Source organism: Brassica napus, chromosome C3 (genome assembly GCF_020379485.1).
Source record: "Brassica napus cultivar Da-Ae chromosome C3, Da-Ae, whole genome shotgun sequence".
In the NCBI taxonomy this organism is placed as follows: domain Eukaryota; kingdom Viridiplantae; phylum Streptophyta; class Magnoliopsida; order Brassicales; family Brassicaceae; genus Brassica; species Brassica napus.
Window position 1 is genome coordinate 41970608 of NC_063446.1, and position 24631 is coordinate 41995238.

Genomic DNA, 24631 nt, shown 5'->3' on the forward strand with positions numbered 1-24631 from the left:
TAAATAAAAAAAATAGAAAGGATTTTTTATTTAGTAAAATAGTTATATGAAGTGAAACATTATGTGACTATAAATGTAATATGTTTTAATTATTTTGATTTAAATTATTATTTTGTTCACATAAACTATGCCTTTGAACTATGTGTTTGGCTATGTAATTTTTTACCAATGGAAACTAAGACAAAAGAAAGTTTTAGTAAAACAGATTAAACTAAACTATTAACCATATGCAAAACTCGGTTATCTTACATCTTTGTTTTTTATAATTGCACAAAGTTAATACTGATTAAGTAATAAATTAAAGAACTGCACTATTACTTTTGTGTTATATTATGACTAATAATTTGATGTATTGTTACGGTAAATATAATTAATGATGTGATGTATTGTTAAAGTAATATAATTAATGAAATTACTAAAATAGCACTATACTTATATTTTTTATACATTAATATTTGTTTTCATAATTAGTGTTTTATATTTTAGATATATCGTAATATAACTAATCGTATTCAAAAGACCTGGATCGAATCAAATAATATGGTTATTTTTGGTAGAAATATCCAAAACGTTTCAAATACATTGGTTATTTAGATATTTTTAGGGTCATACATCAGAACCGAACTTATCTAGACTCAAAATGACCCAACTCAAAAACCACACATAAATTTATAATATTCAAGGAGGGAGTAATTTTAAAACAAAAAAAGATACCCGAAAGGAACAACTCGTACCTAAGTGGATATCTAGTGTTCATGTCTAACTGATTGTATAAACTAATAAAAAAGACCTCTTCTATGTGTTTGGCTAAATTAAGTGAAATAGAAAGAGTTTTTTATTTAGTAAGATAATTATATTGAGTAAAAAATTAAGTGACAATAAATGTAATTCAGTTTTATTATTTTGACTTAAGTTATGATTTTATTCACAAAACATGTCTTTGAAATATGTTTTTGGCTACGTAATTTTTCACCGATTGAAATTAGAAAAAATGTTTTAGTAAAACAAACTTAACCAAATGTTTAACCTAATGCAAAACTCAGTTATTTTACTTTTTTTTTATTTTATAATTGACACAAAATTAATATTGATTAACTAATAAATAAAAATCTACACTATTATTATTATGGTAATATAATTAATGATGTGAAATATTTTTAAGGTAATATAATTAATAAATTTGTTAATATGAGTGATGGAAATATAATTAATGTAATACTGCTATCCACGTTTCTAAATAATTCTCAGTTATATTACTATTCATGTTTCCAAACAGTACTAAAGTGTATTTCAGTTTTAATAATATAGATTTATAATTGGCACAAAATTAATATTGATTAACTAATAAATAAAAATCTACACTATTATTATTATGGTAATATAATTAATGATGTAAAATATTTTTAAGATAATATAATTAATAAATTTGTTAATATGAGTGATGAAAATATAATTAATGTAATACTGCTATCCACGTTTCTAAATAATTCTCAGTTATATTACTATTCATGTTTTCAGATAGTACTAAAGTGTACTTCAATTTTAATAATATAGATATTTTAGTTATTTTTTCTCCTGTGTGCTATTTTGATCATAAAACTTTTCTTTTGGAGATTAAACCATATATAAAATATTATATCGGTAATTTATATATCGTACGAATACCGTTCACATGAATTTTACCTAACTACAATAGAAACACAGAAATTTCCAAGTAAAGACAAACAAAACCCATTAATACATACGCATAATAATAGCCACCCATGTACGTCAAAGGGACTTATCATCATGGGATCAATTAAAATATAGATTTAACATTATCTTCTCGTGTTAAAGTAATTGCATGTCTCCATAGAAGATAACTTCCCTCGTTTTGATTAATTATATAGCCATATAGCAAGTGTCGAGGCAGCATAAGAGGCGTTTGTGCTGAACATTTAAGACCGTCTAAGCCCCAACAGATAATATATACATTTTTGAACGACTTTTATGGTTTAAAATTACACTAGGCGGTTGTCCTTGGATTAACGGCAGAAATGACAATCGTGGATGACCGCGGGTCTAGCCTGTAAAAAACCGTCTTGGAACGGTAATGGACCAAAGTTTTCCAAGCTCGTAAATTAGCAGGCCTCACAGAATAGGTTGTTGTAGAACTGAACATTTTTGGGATGGACCGAAACGGGTCATGCAGACTATAAGGACCCGCGTCTCTTTTTTTTCATCATTTCTTGTTTACCTGAAAAATGAGAGAGAAAAAGAGTGAGAAGAAAGTGATTCGTGTGACTTTTCCTGAGAAAAAAAAAAGAGTTCTGGCGATGATGATTTGAGCTTCGTTGGTGTTTTGATTTGATGTTTTTTTATTTATTTTGGGATTGAGAGCTTGATTTTGTGTTTGTTTTATTAGTTTTTGGATTCAACAAACTAAATAATTGGTTATGAATTTATGAGTTTTAAGCTAATGAAAAACATTTTCTACAATTATCTTTACTTGGTATGTTAATACGTTTGGAGTATGACAAAAGTACAACTATTGTTTTAAATAATAAATAAGCAAATCAATAACTAATGAATAATGTCAAGTTCATTCGACGACCTGAATCATATTCTAGAGTGGCCTAAAACGTCCTAGAGTGGGTCTGGGCAGCTATTCCGCGAGCCGACCCGCAAAGGCTCGTGCATATAACGGAGCGGGTTTAGGCAGGTATTCCGGAGACCGCGGCCTACAGGGACCTGACCCGTCACGACCCGCTTGAATATAATCCCGCTACGCTCTGGGACATGACAGAATGGGACAACTTGTTTATCATCTCTAATTCACGGATATAGATATATGAAAAATACACAATGCTATAAATTTATAATAATAATTAGAACATTAAAAATATTTTTAGCTCCAAATACTGAAAATTCAAAATCTCATTACTATATTTTTAGAAGCACGTGATTAAGTGATAATTTAGTAATATTAATCAAAATCGCTAAAAATATTTATTTTAAATGATTTTGATGAAACGATTAACAAACTCATGATCTGCAAATCATAAGATCTATTTTTGAACACTTTATAATTATTACATTATATTATCAATCACCTCGTTTAATTTTGATGCTAATTAATTATCAGTTGCGAAATTTTCATAAAATTGAGGCAAAATAAATGATGAGTATTTACTATTTAGTAATAACAAATTTCAATAGAATTATATATGTAATTATCATATTAACTTTTCCAACGCATATTATTCATCTTCTTCAACCTCTTTTTATTTCTCTCATTATATTTCATTCTTTTTATCACATATTAACATAATGTCATCATAATTTTCTTACATAATTGTTTTTCCAAAAAAAAAATCTTTCTCTCTAACTATCAAGCCAAACCATACCATCAATAAACCAAAACCCGCCTTATAATCCTTTTTCAACCATCACATTACCTTATTTACTATATATGGTCTCTTTGAGGAAAATTCAAAACATTTTATGATTGCAATGTTCTCACATGTTTGGTTGAATATAATTCATCCACTCTTCATAGCTTATATATTGAATATTTTTTCAGTTTACATTGCAATAATCATGCATTTATATTGATACGTAATTATCACATCAATTTTAACTTTTTTAATTAAAATCATAACATTTTTTTATTGTAAATTTATCTTTGTTTTCCAAAATTTTCTAGTTTTCTCTAATAAGTGATTTATATGCTCTTACAAATAATTTTAAAATTCTGATAAAATGATTTTGGAAGCCATAATAATAGAATTTAACTTTTCAGAAAACTATATATATGATTTATAAATTTTTGCCAAAACTTTATAAATGATTTATAAAGCATGTATAAATTTTATAAGACATTAATAGTTATCATATACTTATACGAATATAATTCTTTGTGTAAAATATAAAATTATTATAGTGATTTATATATAAAAATTTCGTTCATTAGATTATGTAATTTATAACTATACAGAATTAATCAAAAATTATTACTCTTTTTATAATTCCAACAATTAGTTACAATAAATCATTACTTGTAAAAGTATTTAGATTATGCGGAAATTTTATGTTTACCACTTTCATGGTACCACTTTTCATCTTCACCACCACTAAATGGATATTTTTAAAAATACATTCTTCATTAATTGACAAAAGACTCTTATACCCTTGTTATTTATATATATAAAAAATCATTATTTAAATTAAAAAAATAAAAAAATAAATAAAAGAATTTTTTTTTTAATGTTTTCGAATTATATTTTTTCAAAATCGAACTTTTTTATAATTATTTTTTGAATTTGTTTTTTTATTTTTTTCAAAATTTGTTTTTGAAAATCAAAAATTATGTTTGAGACTATTTTTAATTTTTTTTAATATTTTTAAGTATTTATTTATATATTTATTAGAATCATAAATTTCACATTCCAAAAACTCTATCTATCCCTCAACTCTTAACCCAAAGTCGGGATTAGTTAACCCTAAGAGTATAAAGTGATTAGTGTAAACATGAAGAGTAGAACTATGGATGTGATATTTGTGCCAATTTCCACTAAATTATTTGGCAACTGATCTTAATTAACTTAAAAATCATCTACCAAAAAAATATAATAATCTTCTTAACATTTCACCATTGATCGACATGTAAACAAAAGTAACTTAAGTAACTTCTAGTTCAACATCTAATTTCTATTTTTATTTTACAAATGATTTATAAACTCTTATAAATAATTTAAATTTACAATAAAATGATTTTGTAAACCATGATAAATAATTTTATAAAGGTTTTTAAATCTTTATAAATAATTTATAAATCATATATAACATTATAAAACATTAATAATTATATAATACTTTATATATGAATATAATTCTCTTTTTTCATCGAATATAATCCTCTATATAAGAATATAAAGTTATTTATGTCAATTTCCATAAATTATTTTCTATTTATTATTTTATATAGTTTATAAAATAAAAATAATCAATTAAACATTATTGTTTTTTATAATTTTGAGATTTAGTAACCATAATCTGTTGTTTGTAATATCATTTTGGTTATTTTGAAAGTGATATTAACTGGTTGTAAATTTATTTTTTATTTTAGATCTAATTAAAATTTAAAAGTCATTGACCAATTAAATTATAACAATTTTCAATATTTTACTAATGATTGACCTGTAAGCAAAATAATTTAATTGACTGAAACATTGTAGGATACTATATCAAGAATTTATCTATAAAGCTAGAATTATTTTCAAGATTAGTGTACTTTCTAATTAGAAAATGATAATATGATGTTTTTATTAGATACTCTTTATTCTTTTATTTTTGTTTCAAATGAGTGGCCTCTATCATTTTGCCGACTTGTGACGTGTCGAGCCTCCCGTCCTTGTGGTTAGGTTCGTCTAATTAATAATTATGAATAATTTCATAATAATTGTATTTGATCGGGTCGACCAAAATACAACAGAAATCCCCTTTATATTAATTAGTAACATTTGAAAAGATGTAATCTTAATTTTGTAATAATTAAAAAAGATCTCTTACTTATGTGTCAATAAATTAGGTAGTTAATTAGTCATACGCGTCAGCCTCACATTGAAATTGAAAAACATGTTGGTCCAATTCGATTTTTGTATCTCCCTAAAAACATTTAATAACAACTATATGATATCATATAATATTAACTAAAGCAATGTGGCTATTTATTATATATTATTTCTTTAAATAAAACCTACGGAATTACCTAATGTGATTATGATATATATAGTAATTAATGATTTTAAATAATGAAGATTTGCTGATAATCTGTATGATTTCTATCATTTTTTTTTAATTCTTTACTATTAAAATAAATTACACAATTACATTAATTATATATTAAAAATTTAGATTTTTTGTATATGTTATATTTTGAATTTTTAAAAACGAGTATAAATTACTAAAAGTGTTAAAAGTCTCACACAAACTTTTGTGATCAATGTTTAAATTTTTTATAGGTATTTATGTTTATATATATATATATATATATATATATATATATACTGTTAAATAATTTTATTTTAATAGGTGTTTACGTTAATATATATATATATACTTCATATCGTTTAAATTTAATTATATATCATATACGATAGATAAGATTGATTGTTTTGATTTATTTATTCAAAAATGATTGCGAATAAACAAGAGCGGTCATTTGATTTATATGTGCAAGTCAATTTATTACATAATAGTAATTGATTTCTTAGTTATTTAATATATAATTATTATTTTATTATTTTATAATATACAGAAAAATATAAAATAATTATTTATTCTGCACAAGTCGCATATCTTAACCTAACCTAAGTATGTATCTCTTTAATAATTTTGAATCTTAAACATTTTCTAAATCTCAGGCCAAAATAAAAGAAAGAAATGAGAATAAACTCAAAAATTAATATTTATATCGAACAATAACCAAAATGACACAAAAAAGAAAAAAATATCGAAGATAGATAGGATTGACACGTGAAAGTAAACTTCTCATAACCGTAATTAACTTTTAAATGGCTAAATCATGATATAAAATCGAGCTGACATAGTTTCATTGTAACCAAATAGTAGGCATGAGATTATTCGGCGTAAACGTTAGGTTTTTATGCGATAAATAATTTTTTGACCTAAAATATTTTTAAAAATGAGATCAGTTCATTAATAAACAAATTATGTAATTAACAAAAAAATTTTTTAAAAAATTGTTTAAAGGCCAAATATATTTATTCGATCAATAAAATAAAATTTTTTTATCCGATATTTATTAAATAATTTTCATATAAATTTAATTTTGCGCGCACGTTTTGTCCTAGTAAATTTATTAATTCTGTAACAAATACGGATTCTCCCCCACTGACAATGCTTCAATGTTGTCGGCTTATACTATTTAAAATCGTCGCTAGAAAATTGAACTCGAGTTAGAAATCAAAAGCTATCTACAGATCTTATGTAAATTTGGAATTTAAAAGAAAAAACATTTGGTTTTAAAGTTTATCAGGAATATTTATTTTGGTTAGACAGAGTAGTTAATCTTTTTCAAGATATAACTGTTTGCTAATTTCTTTCTTAATGAAAAAAAAATGAAGATATGCCATTTCTGACTAAACATCACTTTAAGAAAACAAATATTTATAATCGTTTTCTCTGACTGCAACGGAAGCTAATTATTATTTTATGCTATCAATCAACTTAGTGGTTATTAAAATGGAATGCACCCGTTTATTGAGCCAACTTGGGTCTATGGGTTTCATAAACAATAATAATTAGTTGTATCTAATGACGACTCCCTCTAATATGATTTTTAGTCGTGCTTGGTTAAGCTGTTTTCTTTAGTCACTGCTTCCTTCCTTCCAACACAATCATTCAAATTATTTTGTTGTGGAAAGTTTAATCAACTTGGAGAAGTGTAACAATAGTATAAAGCACCATTTAACAATAATTTATCTGTGAAGTATTGATTTCCTACATCAGCCATTATGTTTTCAGTGATTTTTGAACTGAACTCACATCCAAACTAATTACTTATCTATGTTAGTATATTCAAAAATGTAATGCATGATTGCTTATATATATATCCCGATAAAACAATAGTTTTGTCTTTCAGATATTTATAAATTATTAATTAAAATTAAAACTATAACTTTAAAAGGATTGTTTAAAATAAATAAATTAAAAATAAATCATTTAAAAAAATATGTATAAATTAAAATTATAACTTTTAAGATATTAAAATTTATATTAAAATAACTACAACTCAAGAATCTCAAGATCATCCTTACTTTAAAGTTTCATCCATAGCCAGATAAGTGTCATCCATAGTTTATCGCTTCTCTCCATGGTTAAAAAATAATTAATCTAATTAGCCACAATTAGTAGTAGTTTTAGGCCTTGATTGGCAGAGCAGATGATAAAGCAGTAGCAGTATGCTATAGAAGTACTATGCTGCAGGAGCTGTATGCTGCAGGCTAAACTGTTTAATAGGATGATTGGTAGAGCAGTATGAATATTCTATTTAAAATTATTATAAAAATTAGTATATAATATGTAATATATTTATTTTTAATGAATATATTTCTAATATATATATATAAAAATATATTAACATATACAATTAAAAAGATATATAATTAATTAATTTATTTAATAATTTTTAAAATATGTTTATATCAAAAAATATTATTTAAAATAAATTTTATAATTAAAATATAATTTAAAAAATAATATTTCACATTTAAAATAAATTAAATTATGTTTTAAATGTGAAATGCCTATTTAAAAAAAAATATTTTTGTCGTAAATTAATTTAGAAATCAAAATTATATTTTATGGATATAAATTTTTTTTTTTATGATTTTATTAAATAAAATGAATTAATTATATATTTTATTTTAATTTTATAAATTATAAATGCAAATGGTTTTCTAAAAGCTTCATATGAGAGCATTTATCAGAAAGCATTTGGAAAGCATTCGAAGAGCACTAGCATATAGTAAATGCTATTTTAAATGCTTTCGTAGCAATTGTTGATTGGATAATGTAAAACATAATGTTAATGGTAATGCTCTACCAATCAGGACCTTAGTGATTAAAGTGATTGTTTAAGGGATCTGGTATATATTTTTTAAGATGAGTTTTATGAATAATAATTATCCCTTTAAAAATTCGCTAACTATATTACAAACGCGGTTAAACACACGATTTCTTTCGACCCGTCGTGTATTTATACACCCACTGTCGTGGAATTAACTAGGACACGTTTTAGTGTTAGTTCATGTTTACCCATACCCGTCGACATTTCTGGATTTGGTTTGGCTCTCATATCAAAACAAAATAAAAAAGAAACTTGGTCAAACCATGCATTTCATACACTATGTATTTGGGTAAACACATTCATGCACCATTTGAAATTCCCACTCTAGTAGTCTAGTGGGTGGGGATCTTCATCATATCTCTCCCATAACCTCTCCATATATGAATAAATTTCTTGAGACCTAGACAATATTATTATTTAATTCGACAATAGTAACGTAGCACTTCGTAAAACCATATTTTAAAACTTTCTATCAAAATCGGTAAATCACGTGGAAATGCAAAATAAACATACCAATGAACTTCTATTTTTTTTTTCACTCATACCAATGATCTAAACTTTCAAACTACCGGACATACATTTTGGCGGTTTAAAGGCTTTGTTTACGTGCCCCAGTAACTGTTTGGGCCCAAAGGCCCAAATTAAACGGGCCTACTGGATATATATTTTAACAATTGTTTTGTATCTCGATTTAATCTTCGCCGACGAGGTTGTTGAATCTCCGGTATCGGGAGATGATAGGCTCAACGTTGTTTAGGAGCAGATGTTTACTTCTCCGATCGTTGTCCGTTCACATCGGGAAACCTCCGGACGCATCAGCCGAAATAGCGGGAATCCTCAATAAGGCGAACTGGCGCGACGCCTTGGTGTCTTCGAATCTCGCGGCGGAGATAAACCCAGACGTCGTTCTCTCCGTTTTGCGATCAAAACGCGTCGATGATCCCGCTAAGCTTCTGAGCTTCTTCAATTGGGTGGATTCTCAGAAGGTCACGGAGCAGAAACTTGATTCGTTTTCGTTTCTCGCTTTAGGTTTGTGTAGCTTCGGTAGTTTAGGGCAAGCTCGTAGTGTTGTAATCCGGATGATTGAGAGGAAGTGGCCTGTATCTGAGGTTTTGAGCTCGGTTGCGAGATGTTCGCGAGAGTTGAGTGATGGCGGCGGAGTTGTTGTATACGGGATCTTGATTGATGTGTATATTGAAAACGGGTTTTTAGACGAAGCTGCTTTTGTGATTACAAACACTAAGGATTTGGTTCTTGATTCGTCAAAATGTAACGTTTTGTTGGATGCGTTTTTGAAGAGGAATCGTCTGGATTTGTTTTGGGATGTGTATAATGAGATGGCTGAGAGAAGTGTAGTGTTTGATGTTCACATTTATGAAAAGTTGATTGTTGCCCATTGCAGAGGTGGGAATGTTCAGCTGGCAAAAGATGTTCTTCTTAAAGCCGAAGAAAAGTTTGGGATGGTGAGTGTGGCTGTGTATGGCTTGGTAAACGAAGCGTTGTGTATGAAGGGAGATGTGGATGAAGCTCTTGAGCTAAAGAAGAGGATGATTATCAAAGGATTGGTGCCATCGAAGCAGTCATTTAATATACTTGTAGATGGGATGTGTAAGCGGAAGAGACTAGATGATGCTAAATCGCTGGTGGTAGAGATGAATAGTTTCGGTGTGTTTCCTGATAATTTCACTTGCAGTATACTGATCGAGGGTTTACTGAAGGGGAGGGATGCAGCCGCTGCAAATGGACTAGTCCATGAGATGGTTTCTCTTGGGATGAACATTGATCCTAAGATTTATGATTCTTTTATTTGTGTCATGTCAAAGGAAGGAGCAATGGAGAAGGCAAAGGCTCTCTTTGATGGGATGATCGCATCTGGAGTGACACCAGGTGCTCGAGCTTTTGCTAGTTTGGTCGAGGGATACGTTCAAGGAAATAATGCACTAAAGGGTTATGAGTTACTTGTTGAAATGAAAACGAGGAACATTGTCATATCTCCATATACTTATGGTACAACAGTTAAGGGCATGTGTTCTTCTGGGGATATCGATGGAGCTTATAAGATTGTGAAGGAGATGGGTGCAAGCGGCTGCAGAGCCAATGTGGTTATATACACAACATTGATCAAAACCTTTCTCCAGAAAGGTAGGTTTGGAGATGCAGTGAGGGTGCTGAAAGAAATGAAGGAACAAGGGATTGCACCAGACACATTTTGCTACAATTCCCTTATAATTGGTCTTTCAAAGGCCAAAAGGACGGACGAAGCAAGGTCTTATCTGGTTGAAATGGTTGAAAACGGATTAAAGCCTGATGCTTTCACCTACGGGGCTTTTATCAGTGGATATATAGAAGCAGGGGAATTTGCATCCGCAGAGAAATATTTGAAAGAGATGGTGGAATGTGGTGTGGTTCCAAATAAGGTCTTGTGCACGGGTCTGATCAGTGAGTACTGCAAAAAGGGAAAAGTAATTGAGGCGTGTTCAGCATTCAGATCCATGGTTGAACAAGGGATTCCAGGGGATGCTAAGACATACACTGTTCTTATGAATGGTCTCGTTAAAAACGGTAAAGTAGACGATGCGGAGGAGATTTTCCAGGAAATGCGTGGAAAGGGTATAACACCTGATGTATTCTCTTACGGTACACTCATTGATGGGTTTTCTAAGTTGGGAAATATGGAAACGGCTTCTCGTATTTTTGATGAGATGGTTCAAGAAGGTGTGACTCCTAATGTCATCATATACAACATGTTGCTTGGTGGCTTTTGCAAGTCTGGTGACATCGAAAGAGCTAAAGAAATTTTCAACGGAATGTCAGGAAAAGGTTTCCCCCCTAATGCAGTGACGTACTGTACAATCATAGATGCTTGTTGCAAATATGGGGATCTAGAGGAGGCTTTTCGGTTATTTGACGAGATGAAACCAAAGGGATTAGCTCCCGACAGTTTTGTGTACACGACACTTGTGGATGGGTGTTGCAGATGGAACGATGTGGAAAGAGCTATAGCCATCTTCGAGACAAAAGAGATGGGTTGTGGTTCTTCTACCGCCCCCTTCAATGCTTTGATCAACTGGGTTTTGAAGTTCGGAAAAACAGAATTAAAAACAAAACTGATAAATATGGTGATGGATGGGTCGCTTGATAAGCATGGCAAGCCCAATGACGTAACATACAACATCATGATAGATTATTTATGCAGGGAAGGAAATTTGGAAGCTGGAAAGGAGCTATTGCAGGACATGCAGAAGGCAAACCTGATGCCTAGTGTTGTAACTTACACATCTCTTCTAAACGGGTGTGATAAAATGGGTAGGAGATCGGAAATGTTTGCTATATTCGACGAGGCCATTGCCTCAGGAATTGAACCAGACAGCATAATGTACAGTGTCATCATTACTGCTTTCCTGAAAGAAGGGATGAAGACAAAAGCATTTATGTTCGTGGATGAAATGTTTGCCAAGAACGCTGCTGTGGACGGGTGTAAGCTAAGTATATCGACATGCCGGGCTCTACTCTCTGGTTTTGCTAAAGTGGGAGGAATGGAGGCAGCTGAGAAGGTTATGGAGAACATGATACGTCTCAAATATATTCCCGATTCTTCGAGTGTCATTGAGTTGATTAATGAGGGTACTTCCTCAAACGAAAGAATGGAAGCAGATGCTGCTCCATAAAAGCCAAAAGCAGTTATAAATCCTCCTTCTTCAATGTAGCTAAAAGAGAGACGGCTGGTTTATGGCAAATGTCTTGACCGACTTGAAATTGCGCGAAGGTAGTAGCGTTAGTCCTAACCTGATCTATTCTCTAAAAGCTTCGTCCTCTTCACTTTTTTGATCTTCTTAAACTTGGTATCACCAGACGAATCTAGTCAGTCTATCTCTGAATGTCAAACTTTTTCGTTGTGTGACTGGATACAGGTAAGGCAAGCTGGGTGGGCATGATATGTCATTGTTTATTTGTTCAGTTGCCGTTGAGAATTTCCAGTTGTTATTGGAAAAGCTTATGTCTGCCCAGAAACTCTCTGCATTAAAAGATGTATGAACCGCAGTTTTTCTATTTCTTAGAGAAGAGGACCATGTTTTGCGTCACTAAATCTGCATTTTCAGGTTTTTTAAAAGATGTACTGAATGTTACATTGAAGTCGTTAACATTGCAAATACAGATTTTCGGTGAAGAATTGATGAACAAAGAACATTCTATAAACACAGGATCCGATCCACATTCCAAACATATGAAAATAATATCGGATTTGTCTTATTGATGAATTGAAAATCTGTCGAGCAATCAAAGCAGGTTCTCGGATGTGCAAAACCACAAAGTGCAGTCTGAAAACATAAAGAAGACACAACAATGCCGTGTCTGTCTTTTCATTGCACGAACAACAAAAACAGAGGTTTCCATCTTACAGAACATGCAACCCCATAAAAAAGACCATATGTACAGCAGAGTATAAACCAGTATATCATCAACCTAGCAAGCACCAAAGAAAATCTACATGTATTCTCCTAGGCTCTTCATGGACAAAACGAACTAACAGGCGAAAAGTGTTCAATTAGAGCAACATTTTTTCTAGTGCTGTACCGTCTTCTGCTTTTAAAAAGTGATAAAGCAAATCAAATGATTATTATTTTTATTTCAGCAGATATTATCATCTTTTGGAGTCTGTTAATAATGCAATTAGTTCGCTGTCATTGACTTCTGTCTCTAAAGCATATTTGACCGGTGTGTTACTCTCTTTATCCACAGCATTTGGATCTCCTCCCCTGTGATTGAATCATTGCACCACACTTATAACTTTTGTCAAAGTAGTAGAGTGATGAATTTATATGGAGTTTTTACCTCATAAGTAGCAGCCTTGCAATTGCATATCTCCTGCTGATGATACAGTGGTGAAGTGGAGTGCGACCTTTTGAGTCTGTTGCATTTATCTTTGCACCATACTGAAGCAACAACTCCACCATACCGATATCAGCATAAAGACAAGCGAGGTGAAGCAAAGAGCAGTCCTTTGAAGTTTCTTCTCTGACCATACTTTCTTCCCCTTCCATTTTCGAGTCAGAATATCCCTCAGGGTTCTCCTGAAACTCCTCTTCAATTCTCTTGATTTTGGCTTTGAGTGTTTCCTCCTTCGCTTCCAGTTGCATCATCTTCCATAAGGACAAAGACACCGTGTACGTTGCTTGTCCACGTAGAGCATTCACATCTGTTTCAGAGCAGACAATGTGTTTGTAAACTGATTTCTTGTCGTTGGCACGCACATTCTCCCAAATCTCTTGGAAAACTGCCGGAAAATGCTGGCTGTCTGTTTCTTTGCGGACAAATATCCTCTCTGAGTACTGTAATTAGCAATGGACAGACATGAGATTTTATCACAAAAACTTTTTCTCGATTTAAATACCTTTGCATGGATGAACAGCTCTTTCACAGATATGGGATCACTGAGACCAGGCTTCCTTGCAAGAAACTTTCTTGTTGGTCGATCTGACATGGGAGTGCTAAATAAAATAGGAAAAAAAAAAGGAAGGTTAACGACTGTGTGTAAAATAGATACAACTGATGAGAATACGTAGCCACTACTTACCCTGAAGATCTACTCTCTGAGTTCAACAACTCCTCCCACACTGAGTTTACATATACGTTACCTAACGACTGGAACAACGTCAAGACCGATGGTTCCCATACTTTAACATCAAGCGTGAGCGATCTGACCTGCACTTGACAAGTTTGAATATACTTCATACCAACTTTGTAGAAATAAATGGGAAGAGTTCCAATGGCTGACCTTCGAAATGTGAACACCAAGGTTACGATGTATACCAGAACATTCAATACATATGAGTACTCCGAGATTCAAAGAGGCCCAATCAGGTTCAGGAGCACCACAATCCGCACATTTCTCATTCCCCAATACCTTGGTCAAGACATCAATTGGCTTTGCCATCATATCATGTTGCTGCAAGCACCCTGAGAACCTCGAACGGTGATGATTATTTTCCACAGTGGATTCTCCAATTTCCGCATGGTCGATATCATATAGATCTGCTACCGAACCGGACTCACTTGCGGAGAAAGTATCTCCGTCCATTGTAGAAAGACGCTGGTACAGTTGCAAGTAAATGATATTTTTAGATAATGGGGTCAGACAATAAAAGATTCAGCACATAAAAACCTCACCATGATTGTTCTTTCAGGTGTCTGGAAACTTAGCAAAGAAGTAGTAACTCCAGTTATCTTCTCTATCCAGTCCATCTGATCTTGCGCATTCTCTGCCTGCAATGTGTAGACTTTTGTAGGCGAAATAATCCGAAAGCAGAATCTTAGATCCGTCTGGTCCGCATCAACTTTGATCGTTGAGGTAAGCAGGTTCACAGTGAGACGTGCAACTGGTTTTTCATCGTGATAATGAGAAGACAGCCACCGACTTAGCAGCCCAGGACTGTTTTCTGAAGTCATATTCTTGTGAACAGAAGACCTGTTTCCATTTCCCTAAAGATTCAAACGTTGTCGATCAGGGAAGGATCAAAAAGCACAATTGGTTCTTTCTTTTTACTTTGAAACTTACAGATGACCAATTCCATGGCTTGCGGTAATAGTATAGCATCCCACGGCTATCAAGGATAAAGAACCTTCTTTTCCAATCACCTCTCAAGTTTGACGAACGTTTAGACAGATACCCTTGTCTTATAGTCTGAACCTGTAGGACAAAAACAGTATAAAGATAGGAGGGCAGTCTTAAGCCTCAGAGGCATTTTCTAACCTTTCCTTTTGCAGCAGATTGCATGACAGCCTCAATGACTTTTTGTGAGCTTCTTGAGTTGTGTCTCATGCCATCCCCTGTTGGCGAACCATTTAAGTTTCTAGTTTCTCGATCAACTTGCCTTTTGTACTCCTGCATCCTTTCGTTAAGTGATGCCATTTCATAGTTTGTACATTCTCTAGACTGGTGTGCATAACTCAACACCTGCATTCAAATTACAATCAAACACAGATAGCTCATGAAATTTGCATTTGCTTGGATAAGAAACGTAACGTTCGGCAGAAAATAAAAATCAAAAGAATCATATGGTACAAGGAGTCTTTGTGTATTTATTCAATACCTGATTAATAAAAGGCTCCATTTGTTGTAGTAGCTCATATCCCTGAAAGAATCATTTGTGAGAAAGCGAATTAGGTAACATAGGTTTTCCTTGTAAAACCAAAGCTATTAATTTGTGTTCTAAATATAGTAAAGCTTGCCTGTTTGAAGAAACGGAGATGAGCATCCACTGTCCCGCTGACTGCTTCCAAAAACTCAAATCGCTTTTTAGCTTCCGCATTAGAGAGTGCACTAACCTGTGCCAGGAAGAAGCGAAGCAAAGCAAACATTAATTTAAGGTACGGTTACAATAAGCGAATCGCTAGTAGCATTAGAAATAAATAAATAAAAGTGGCCGGGTTACCAGATGAAACCGGGCTTGCTCAAATGCCGCTCTTGCGCTATGTAGGTCCTGAAAAATGCCTCTCTACCAACATTAGTTTTGAAAAAGAAGTGAATGTTATCTATTGACTCTCGAGGATGTGTGTGTGCATACCTCCTCGATTGTTGCAGCCACATCCAGTCGCGTACTCTTTCTTAATGAAAGAAATTTCTCTCGCGCCTGTTTCATTCAGAGATGCACATAAAATGAAGATACAATTTTTCAAAAATAGTGGGGACATGATATTATGAAGTCAGTTAACACACCTGGTCGTATGTAATGGAGGCTTTGTCAAAGCGTTTACGTGCTTCCTGGTGTGAGACAATTAAAAGATGAATATAATAAGGTCGGAAGCAATTTGAAAGGATGTATTAGTACAAGTGTACCTTAATTTCTTGGACATCAACATTCACAAACTGAACCAACCGGTCATTCAGAATATGCTCTACCTGATATATCGATCATAGGCTAGTTAGTTATGCATTTGTTCAACAAAACTGATTAAATTAACCAAACCAGGCAAAAGGGATTGTAGTAGTGTTGACATGAAGCATAAGTAAGCTGCCAGACTTGAGAAGTAAGCTGTCAGAATTATGCTAGAGATTTATAAGGTTTTATAAAGTTTTTATAAGGCTTTATAAGGTTTTATAAGGCTTTATAAGATTTTTATAAGCTCGAATTTTATTGAAGAGAAGAAGAAGAGAGAAGAAGACTGTTGAAGATATTTTCAAACAATGAATATTTTATTATATTGTGTACTGAGGCAACTTGCCTTTAAATACTTGTACTCAGATCCACAATTAAATCAAGGAAACTATTCTCTCCTTCTCTCTCTTACATTTTGAGATCTACTTTCTCTCTCTCTCTATGTTCTTCATGTTCTTCATTCCCCAGAAATAAACTCTCAATAATTCTCTCATTCTAACATGGTATCAGAGTATTAAGCTCCTGAATCTCACAAAAGCTTCCTCAAATTTCTTTCTTTCTTTCTCAGATTATCTTCAAAATCTGTTGGATACATCCTTTTATCCACTGGTCCAAAGGTCTTTCAAAAGGGAAGAACCTCACCAGAACTCAAGATAGAGGAGTACCCTATTCTCTGGAACTCAAGAAAGCTTCAACCATATCAAGAAAAGCTTCTTCAAAGTCCAGTTTATCTCAAAATCAGTAGGAACAATCTATTGTCCACTGGTCCATATCTCTCCATGAGGGAGAACTCCAACATTGTGTTGTTTCCAGAGTACAAGAAGGCTAAGGAACAACATAAGAAGCACAATATGCCAAGAAGAAGTGACTTGAATCAAGCCAGGAATGTAATCAAAGAGTTTGAGCATCCATCGATTCAAGGTCGAACCATGTATTCATCTGTCATTGGTGGTTCAAATGAAGAAGGAACATGGAGAAGTACTGATAGTGCAGCCAACACTGATGGTCCAGCAACCATGAGTGACCTACATTCCCTTATCCAAGCCCTTATCTCATCCAAGAAGGCTAGTACACACTCTCTTGACCCTAAACATATCATTATAGATTCAGGAGCAAGCCATCACATGATTAGTGATAGAAACTTGATGAGTGATGTCCAGCCTGCCTCAGGGAATGTTCAAATAGCAAATGGTGATAAGATTAAGATAGAAGAGATAGGGAACCTGAGGTTGTTTGATAGGGAATCTACTGCCTTGTATATGCCTCAGTTTACATCAAACTTGCTATCTGTGAGAAAGGCTACTGTTGATCTGAGTTGCCAGGTTGTCTTCAGACCAGATGAGGTTGAATTTCAAGACTTAAAGACAGGCCAAGTGATTGGAAAGGGGCACGTTCACAATGAACTCTATCATCTTCAGAAGACAGAGATGTCTAGACCATCCACTTCTCAGTGTTTGGCTAGTACATCCAGCAGGGTTGATAGCACACTATGGCATGCTAGGTTGGGACATCCTCGTACAAGAGCCCTAAACTTGATGCTTCCAGGTGTGGTCTTCAAGAATGATGATTGTGAAGCTTGCATATTGGGGAAGCATTTAGAACAGTCTTCTCACAGTGTAACACCATCTATGAAAGATGTTTTGACCTAGTTCACTCTGATGTATGGACTGCTCCATGTGTGTCCAGAGAGAACCACAAATACTTTGTCACTTTCATTGATGAGAAATCCAAGTACACTTGGGTGACACTGATTCCGTCTAAGGACAAGGTGTTGGATGCTTTCAAGAATTTCCAGACCCATATCTGCAACCATTTCAATGCCAAGATGAAAATTCTAAGGTCGGATAATGGTGGAGAGTATACAAGTCATGCATTCAAGCAATATCTTGCTCAACATGAGATTACTCACTAGACAAGCTGTCCTTACACTCCTCAACATAATGGAGTTGCTGAGAGAAAGAACAGACATTTGATGGAGGTAGCAAGATCAATGATGTTCCACACCAATGTTCCAAAAAGATTCTGGAGTGATGCTGTGATGTCTGCTACTTATCTGATCAATAGAACTCCAACTAAAGTCCTCAACGACATGTCTCCTTTTGAGGTTCTAAATAAGACCAAACCATCTTTGGACCATTTGCGTGTGTTTGGATGCCTCTGTTTTGTGATGATAATGGGGAGCTGAGGAACAAACTTGATGCTAAAAGTTCAAAAGCTATGTTCATTGGTTACTCTCCAACTCAGAAGGGGTATAAGTGCTATGATCCAGAGTCAAGAAGGGTTCTTGTCTCGAGGGATGTGAAGTTTGCAGAATCTAGAGGCTATTATGATGGAAAGAGTTGGGATGAGCTCAAAGATCTTTCTCAATCAGCCTCAGATAGAGCAAATAACCTTAGGGGAGTAATGGAGAGCCTGAGAATCAGTATGCCCTCTTTACCAAGTGTGGAACCTGTCCCTGAAAATGTATCATCTACTGCAGCTGATAGTGTTGAGAGCACTCATCCTAATCATGAGGGGGGCAGTAGAAATGTTGAGCAGTCTACACAAGCTCAACCTGAAGAGAACTATGTAGCTCATGATCAAGATGAGATGCCATCAGAATCAGATGTTGAGACTCAAGTAGATGCGCCAAGTGAAGGAAATGAAGCAGAACCTGAGCAGATACAACTTTTGAGAAGGAGTACAAGGATTAGAAAACCCTCACAGTGGATCAACACAGAAGTTTACTTCAATGCTGAAGCTGTAGCTCACCCAATAAGTGCAGTATGCTCCCTTGCTCAATATCCAGAAGATCATCAAGTCTTCATCAGTGAATTGGATCAGGAATACATTCCAAGAACATATGAAGAAGCTATGCAACACAAGGAGTGGAGAGAATCTGTTGGAGATGAGATGGGAGCCATGATCAAGAATGATACATGGTTTGAGACTGAACTTCCAAAAGGAAAGAAGGCAGTGACAAGCCGGCGTCTCTACACTATCAAGTATGGAGCCAATGGAAAACCAGAAAGAAAGAAGACAAGACTGGTTGCAAGGAGATATACTCAAGTGTATGGTGAAGATTATCTAGACACTTTTGCACCAGTGGCCAAGCTTCACACTATAAAGATTCTCTTATCTCTTGCTGTCAACCTTGAGTGGGATTTATGGCAGATGGATGTGAAGAATGCCTTTCTTCAAGGAGAATTAGAGGATGAAGTCTACATGAGACCACCTCCTGGTCTTGAGAACATGGTGAAGCCAAGAAATGTTCTCAGATTAAAGAAGGCAATTTATGGCTTGAAGCAATCTCCAAGGGCTTGGTACCATAAGTTGAGCACCACACTCAATGGAAGAGGCTTTGTAAAGTCAGAAGCTGATCACACCCTCTTCACATTAACTAGTAAGCAAGGTATTGTGGTCATCTTAGTCTATGTGGATGACATCATCATCACTGGTAGCAACAAGGAAGGTATTCTCTCAACTAAAACATTTCTTAAAAATGCCTTTGATATCAAGGATTTGGGAGAGTTGAAGTATTTTCTTGGGATTGAGATCTTCCGCTCTAAAGAGGGGTTATTCTTATCTTAAAGGAAGTACGCACTTGATATTTTAAGGAGGCAGGAAACCTTATGAGTAAAAAGGCCAAGACTCCATTAGAAGAAGGATACAAGGTGCTGAGAGAGGGGGAGTATGGGTCTACACCATTTGGAGATATCAAGAAGTATAGAAGAATGGTGGGCAAGCTCATCTATCTAACCATCACCAGACCAGATGTGTGTTTTGTTGTGAATCAAGTGAGTCAACACATGGGAGCTCCTAAGGTGCATCATTGGAATATGGTGGAGAGGATCTTAAAGTACCTAAGAGAGGCGCCTGGCCAAGGAGTATGGATGGCATGTAACAAGAGTACTGAAGTTGTTGGGTATTGTGATGCTGATTGGGCTGGAGACAGAGTTGATAGGAGATCAACTACAGGCTATTGCACCTTCATTGGAGGAAACCTGGTCACATGGAAGAGCAAGAAGCAGAAGGTGGTGTCTTGTTCAAGTGCTGAAGCAGAGAATAGAGCAATGAGGAAGCTTACTAGTGAGCTCATTTGGATCAGAAACTTACTAAAGGATTTGGGCATAGAGACAACAACACCAATCACAATGCACTGTGACAATCAGGCGGCCATACATATAGCATCAAACTCAGTGTTTCATGAGAGGACAAAGCACATTGAAGTTGACTGTCACAAGGTGAGACAAGCTGTGGAGCAGAAGATCATTTTACCCTGCTATTAGGGCTGTTCAATATGGTAAAACCGAACCGAACCGAAATAGACAATATGGTTTGGTTTTGGTATATACCATATAAACCGAATGGATATAATTTTATAAAAACCGTAGGATTTGGATATGGTTTGGTATATAATCGATTAAACTGAATAAACCGAACAAACCGATTAAAAGTAGAAACATGTAAATATGTATCTATTTTATAACAATACACGAAAATCTATTTGTTATATAAGTTAAATTTGTGTTAATAACTATTACCATAATGTTATAGTAATAAAGAACCTTATATAATTTGTAAAACACTTGAATACATCGCAATTCATACATCTTATTTTCTAAGTCTTTTTTTTTTTATCTTTTTGCTTTATTTTAGTATTCACTAAATTAATATGAAGATGATAAATTTGATGGAAAATAATTAATGGAAAATTTTCACAACTTTTCTTATCTATAAACAAACAGAGTTTCGTGTTCAATCGAAAAAGCATGACTTTAATGAACACTAAATATGGAAGAGTTGAAAAACTTTTCTTTCATGTTTCTGTTTTGTTTCATATTTTTATTTTCAAAATTTCAGGCTCTGATTTTAATTATAGATTTGATGATTTTATTTGATGGTAGAAGCATTTTTACGTTTTTGTTCATTTATTTGAACATGTAATATATTTTTAATAAATGACTGTGTTGACAATATGACTCTAAAATTCATTTTATATGATCTCAAACTAAATAATTATGTTTTTTGGTATAAAACCGATTAAACCCGAAAACCGACGGTATATAAACCGACCCGAACCGAAGTAAATATGGATTTAGAATGGTAGTTATATTTTACTAACCGAAATACCGAAAACCGAAAAAACCGAACCTAAACCGAACCGATATCCGGATTGAACACCCCTACCTGTTATACTAAAAGTGAAGATCAGTTAGCTGATATCTTCACCAAGGCAGCAAGCACTAAAGTCTGTGAGTTCATTCATCCAAAATTGGGACTCATAGACCTCTCATGTCACTGATATCTCCTTCCTGAAGTGTTTTACTCTTTCCTTGACTTGGGTTTTCTCCCAAAGGGTTTTACCTAGTTGAGGTTTTAATGAGAGAATACTTCATGGCTTCCAAGCTTCACTTGTTCCATATGGTCAAGCTTGAGGGGGAGTGTTGACATGAAGCAGAAGTAAGCTGTCAGACTTGAGAAGTAAGCTGCCAGACTTGAGAATTAAGCTGCCAGACTTGAGAAGTAAAATGCCAGACTTGAGAATTATGCTAGAGACTTATAAAGTTTTATAAAGCTTTTATAAGGCTTTATAAGGTTTTATAAGGCTTTGTAAGGTTTTTATAAGCTCGAATTTTATTGAAGAGAAGAAGAGATAAGAAGACTGTTGAAGATATTTTAAAACAATGAATATTTTATTATATTGTGTACTGAGACAACTTGTCTTTAAATACTTGTACCCAGATCCACAATTAAATCAAGAAAACTATTCTCTCATTCTCTCTTATATTTTGAGATCTACTTTCTCTCTCTATGTTCTTCATGTTATTCATTCCCGAGAAATAAACTCTCAATAATTCTCTCATTCTAACAAGTAGTACCTCGGAACGAAGAACTTCCTTGTATGTCCCAATTTCTCGAAGAGCAACAGTAAACTTTGTCATTACAGGACCTGAAGAATAAAAAAAAAGGAACATATCTCCTTGAGATAATGAGATTTGAGAAAAAAAGAAGAAAGAGAGGTAAGTACCTCCAAAAGCAACGCCGATGGGATCATTATGGCCCACCACCGAAAGATTCAAGTGCATTTACAAAGTCAATATCTCCATCATACCCTTCTCCGAGTCCCTCTCTAATAATAAACCAAAGAAAAAAAAAATCACAATTCAAAAAAGAGAGAGAGAGAGAGAGAGAGAGTATATAGTTGCAATAGGAAGAAGAAGAGGTTAGTTAGTTTACGTGTATTTTGTGCAGTCTTTGTAGAACCTTAAGCATCGCATCCCCAGCAAGTCTGCACTCTCTTCCATACATTGCATCTGTACTTGCACCACAAAAAAAACTTTAGTTTATATCTCTTAACTCTGGTGCAGAGAATCAACAAAGGCTTACGATTACAAACTAGCTAAAGAGACAAAAATAAAGACCACTCTAAACATCAGAGAATAAGATCAAAGTAACATCTCAAGCTCTCATGTAGACAAAAAAGTACATCACAAGCAACGTCATACATGGCGCGATAATTTATACAAAAATAATATTTTTAAAAAAAGAGAGTATTTCCCCCAAAATCAATCTTCAAATTTGCAAGTGTTACTGATACATTTGCTTCATCCACAATGCATCTGAAACTAATTATATCCCACTACTAAATCTCAGGGCATGGAATGTGGCACGAGAGAGAGATTACGTACAGAGAATCATTTGTTCGTTAGCAATGGAATCGATGAACGTTCGAAACGGTTAACAGAATTAAAAGAGAAGAAACCTGTTGACGAAACATGGGGGAATCATCGAGACTTAGCGAAATGCATCCTCGTCTTCTTCTTTTTCCTGTCTTCCACCGGAGAGTCGATCAGAGATAGCTATATAAGGAAAGAAATGTTTTTATTGGGAAACTTTTTTTTTTTTGGGGGGGGGGGGGGGGGGGGGTTGGGTGGTTGGGACAATGGGAAATGTGAGCATAATAAGGGAACGAAGAGATCGTGCCATGGAGAAAACAAATTACTACTCTTTCTCTTCTTGTGGTGGTGGTGATCGTGTACAAAACCTTTGAAACCTTCCATGCCTCCCATCTTATATTTATAACATCCAATTTAATCTGGACATTAAGGGACTCATTTGATTTTCTTAGAGGCATGAGGCATCCATGAGGCGAGTCCCAAATTTGTTTAAGTATTCACTTTTCAATAATAATAAATTTATAAGAGCCAGCAAAAATCCAAATCCGCCGTTGACTTTATAAATCCTTAATCGTGTCAGAAACTATTAAAAAAATAATTTGATAAATCACATCACATCATTTTTAATAAATCTACAATTTTTTATTATTAATTATTTAAAAATAAACAAAAATATTTAGTTTTATAAATTTAATGTTTTTATAGAACGGCAAGAGTATTAGAAAACACTTTTGGTTTCCAACGAATATCCCCGCCGCTTCTCTTCTGCTACTAAGAATTTAAGGCAAAAGTGAATTAAAGTCTATTATTTTTGGTTAGACTAGAAAACTAGAGCCTACAGTAGTTATATATTCAATATAATTTGGTCCCGGTCAAAACTTCTATAACCAAATCGGGCTTTCGATCTTACTCTCAATCAATGCTCAGCCAGTGTGGCATTTTCACAACAAAAATTGCAGAAAAAAATTTATATCCAAAACTTCAAGTGTCATTAAAGGAGCAGCAAAATGTAATCTCGGTCTAAAATCTAAATTGTGGTTCTTTGGAAAAAAATCGACAGAATGACAAAAAAAAACTCATGCAATTGGATTCGTTATTCAGAAGCTAAAGAGCAACAGGGAGTTCCGAAGTATGTGTAATAAAAGGGAACTGAACCAGAGATTCTTTTAACCTGAGGAAGAAAACTTCTGAAAACTTCTTCCTCATCCCCAGAGACGACTAATAAATCCCCTCTGGACTTTCTTCTTCCTTTCGTCAAGAACTGGGAACTCAATGCAATTGTAGGCCAAGTCTAGAACAATTGGATTACGAGGTATAGACTGAAATGCAGGTGGGAACCGTTCGATTTTGGTGCCATTTTGTTGTGTTTGCATCTCCAACCGCTGATTCATAACCTCCAGTTTATTCTACCAGGTATTTTCTCCACCTGATATCGATGTTTTGACCATAAGAGGACAAAAAAA

At 33.7% G+C, this 24631-nt stretch overlaps 1 protein-coding gene and 1 pseudogene across 1 annotated transcript; one reads left to right on the plus strand and one right to left on the minus strand.

Moving 5' to 3' along the window:
- The first annotated feature begins 9315 nt into the window (after positions 1-9315).
- Positions 9316-12803, plus strand: LOC125583975 (pentatricopeptide repeat-containing protein At5g61990, mitochondrial-like). Its single transcript, XM_048751631.1, has 2 exons — positions 9316-12398; positions 12544-12803. The coding sequence occupies exon 1, from the start codon at positions 9367-9369 to the stop codon at positions 12298-12300; it is 2934 nt and encodes a 977-aa protein (XP_048607588.1). The 5' UTR covers positions 9316-9366; the 3' UTR covers positions 12301-12398; positions 12544-12803.
- Positions 12804-12821: 18 nt separating this feature from the next.
- On the minus strand, positions 12822-22803 carry LOC125583976 (annotated as a pseudogene).
- Between the last annotated feature and the right edge of the window lie 1828 nt (positions 22804-24631).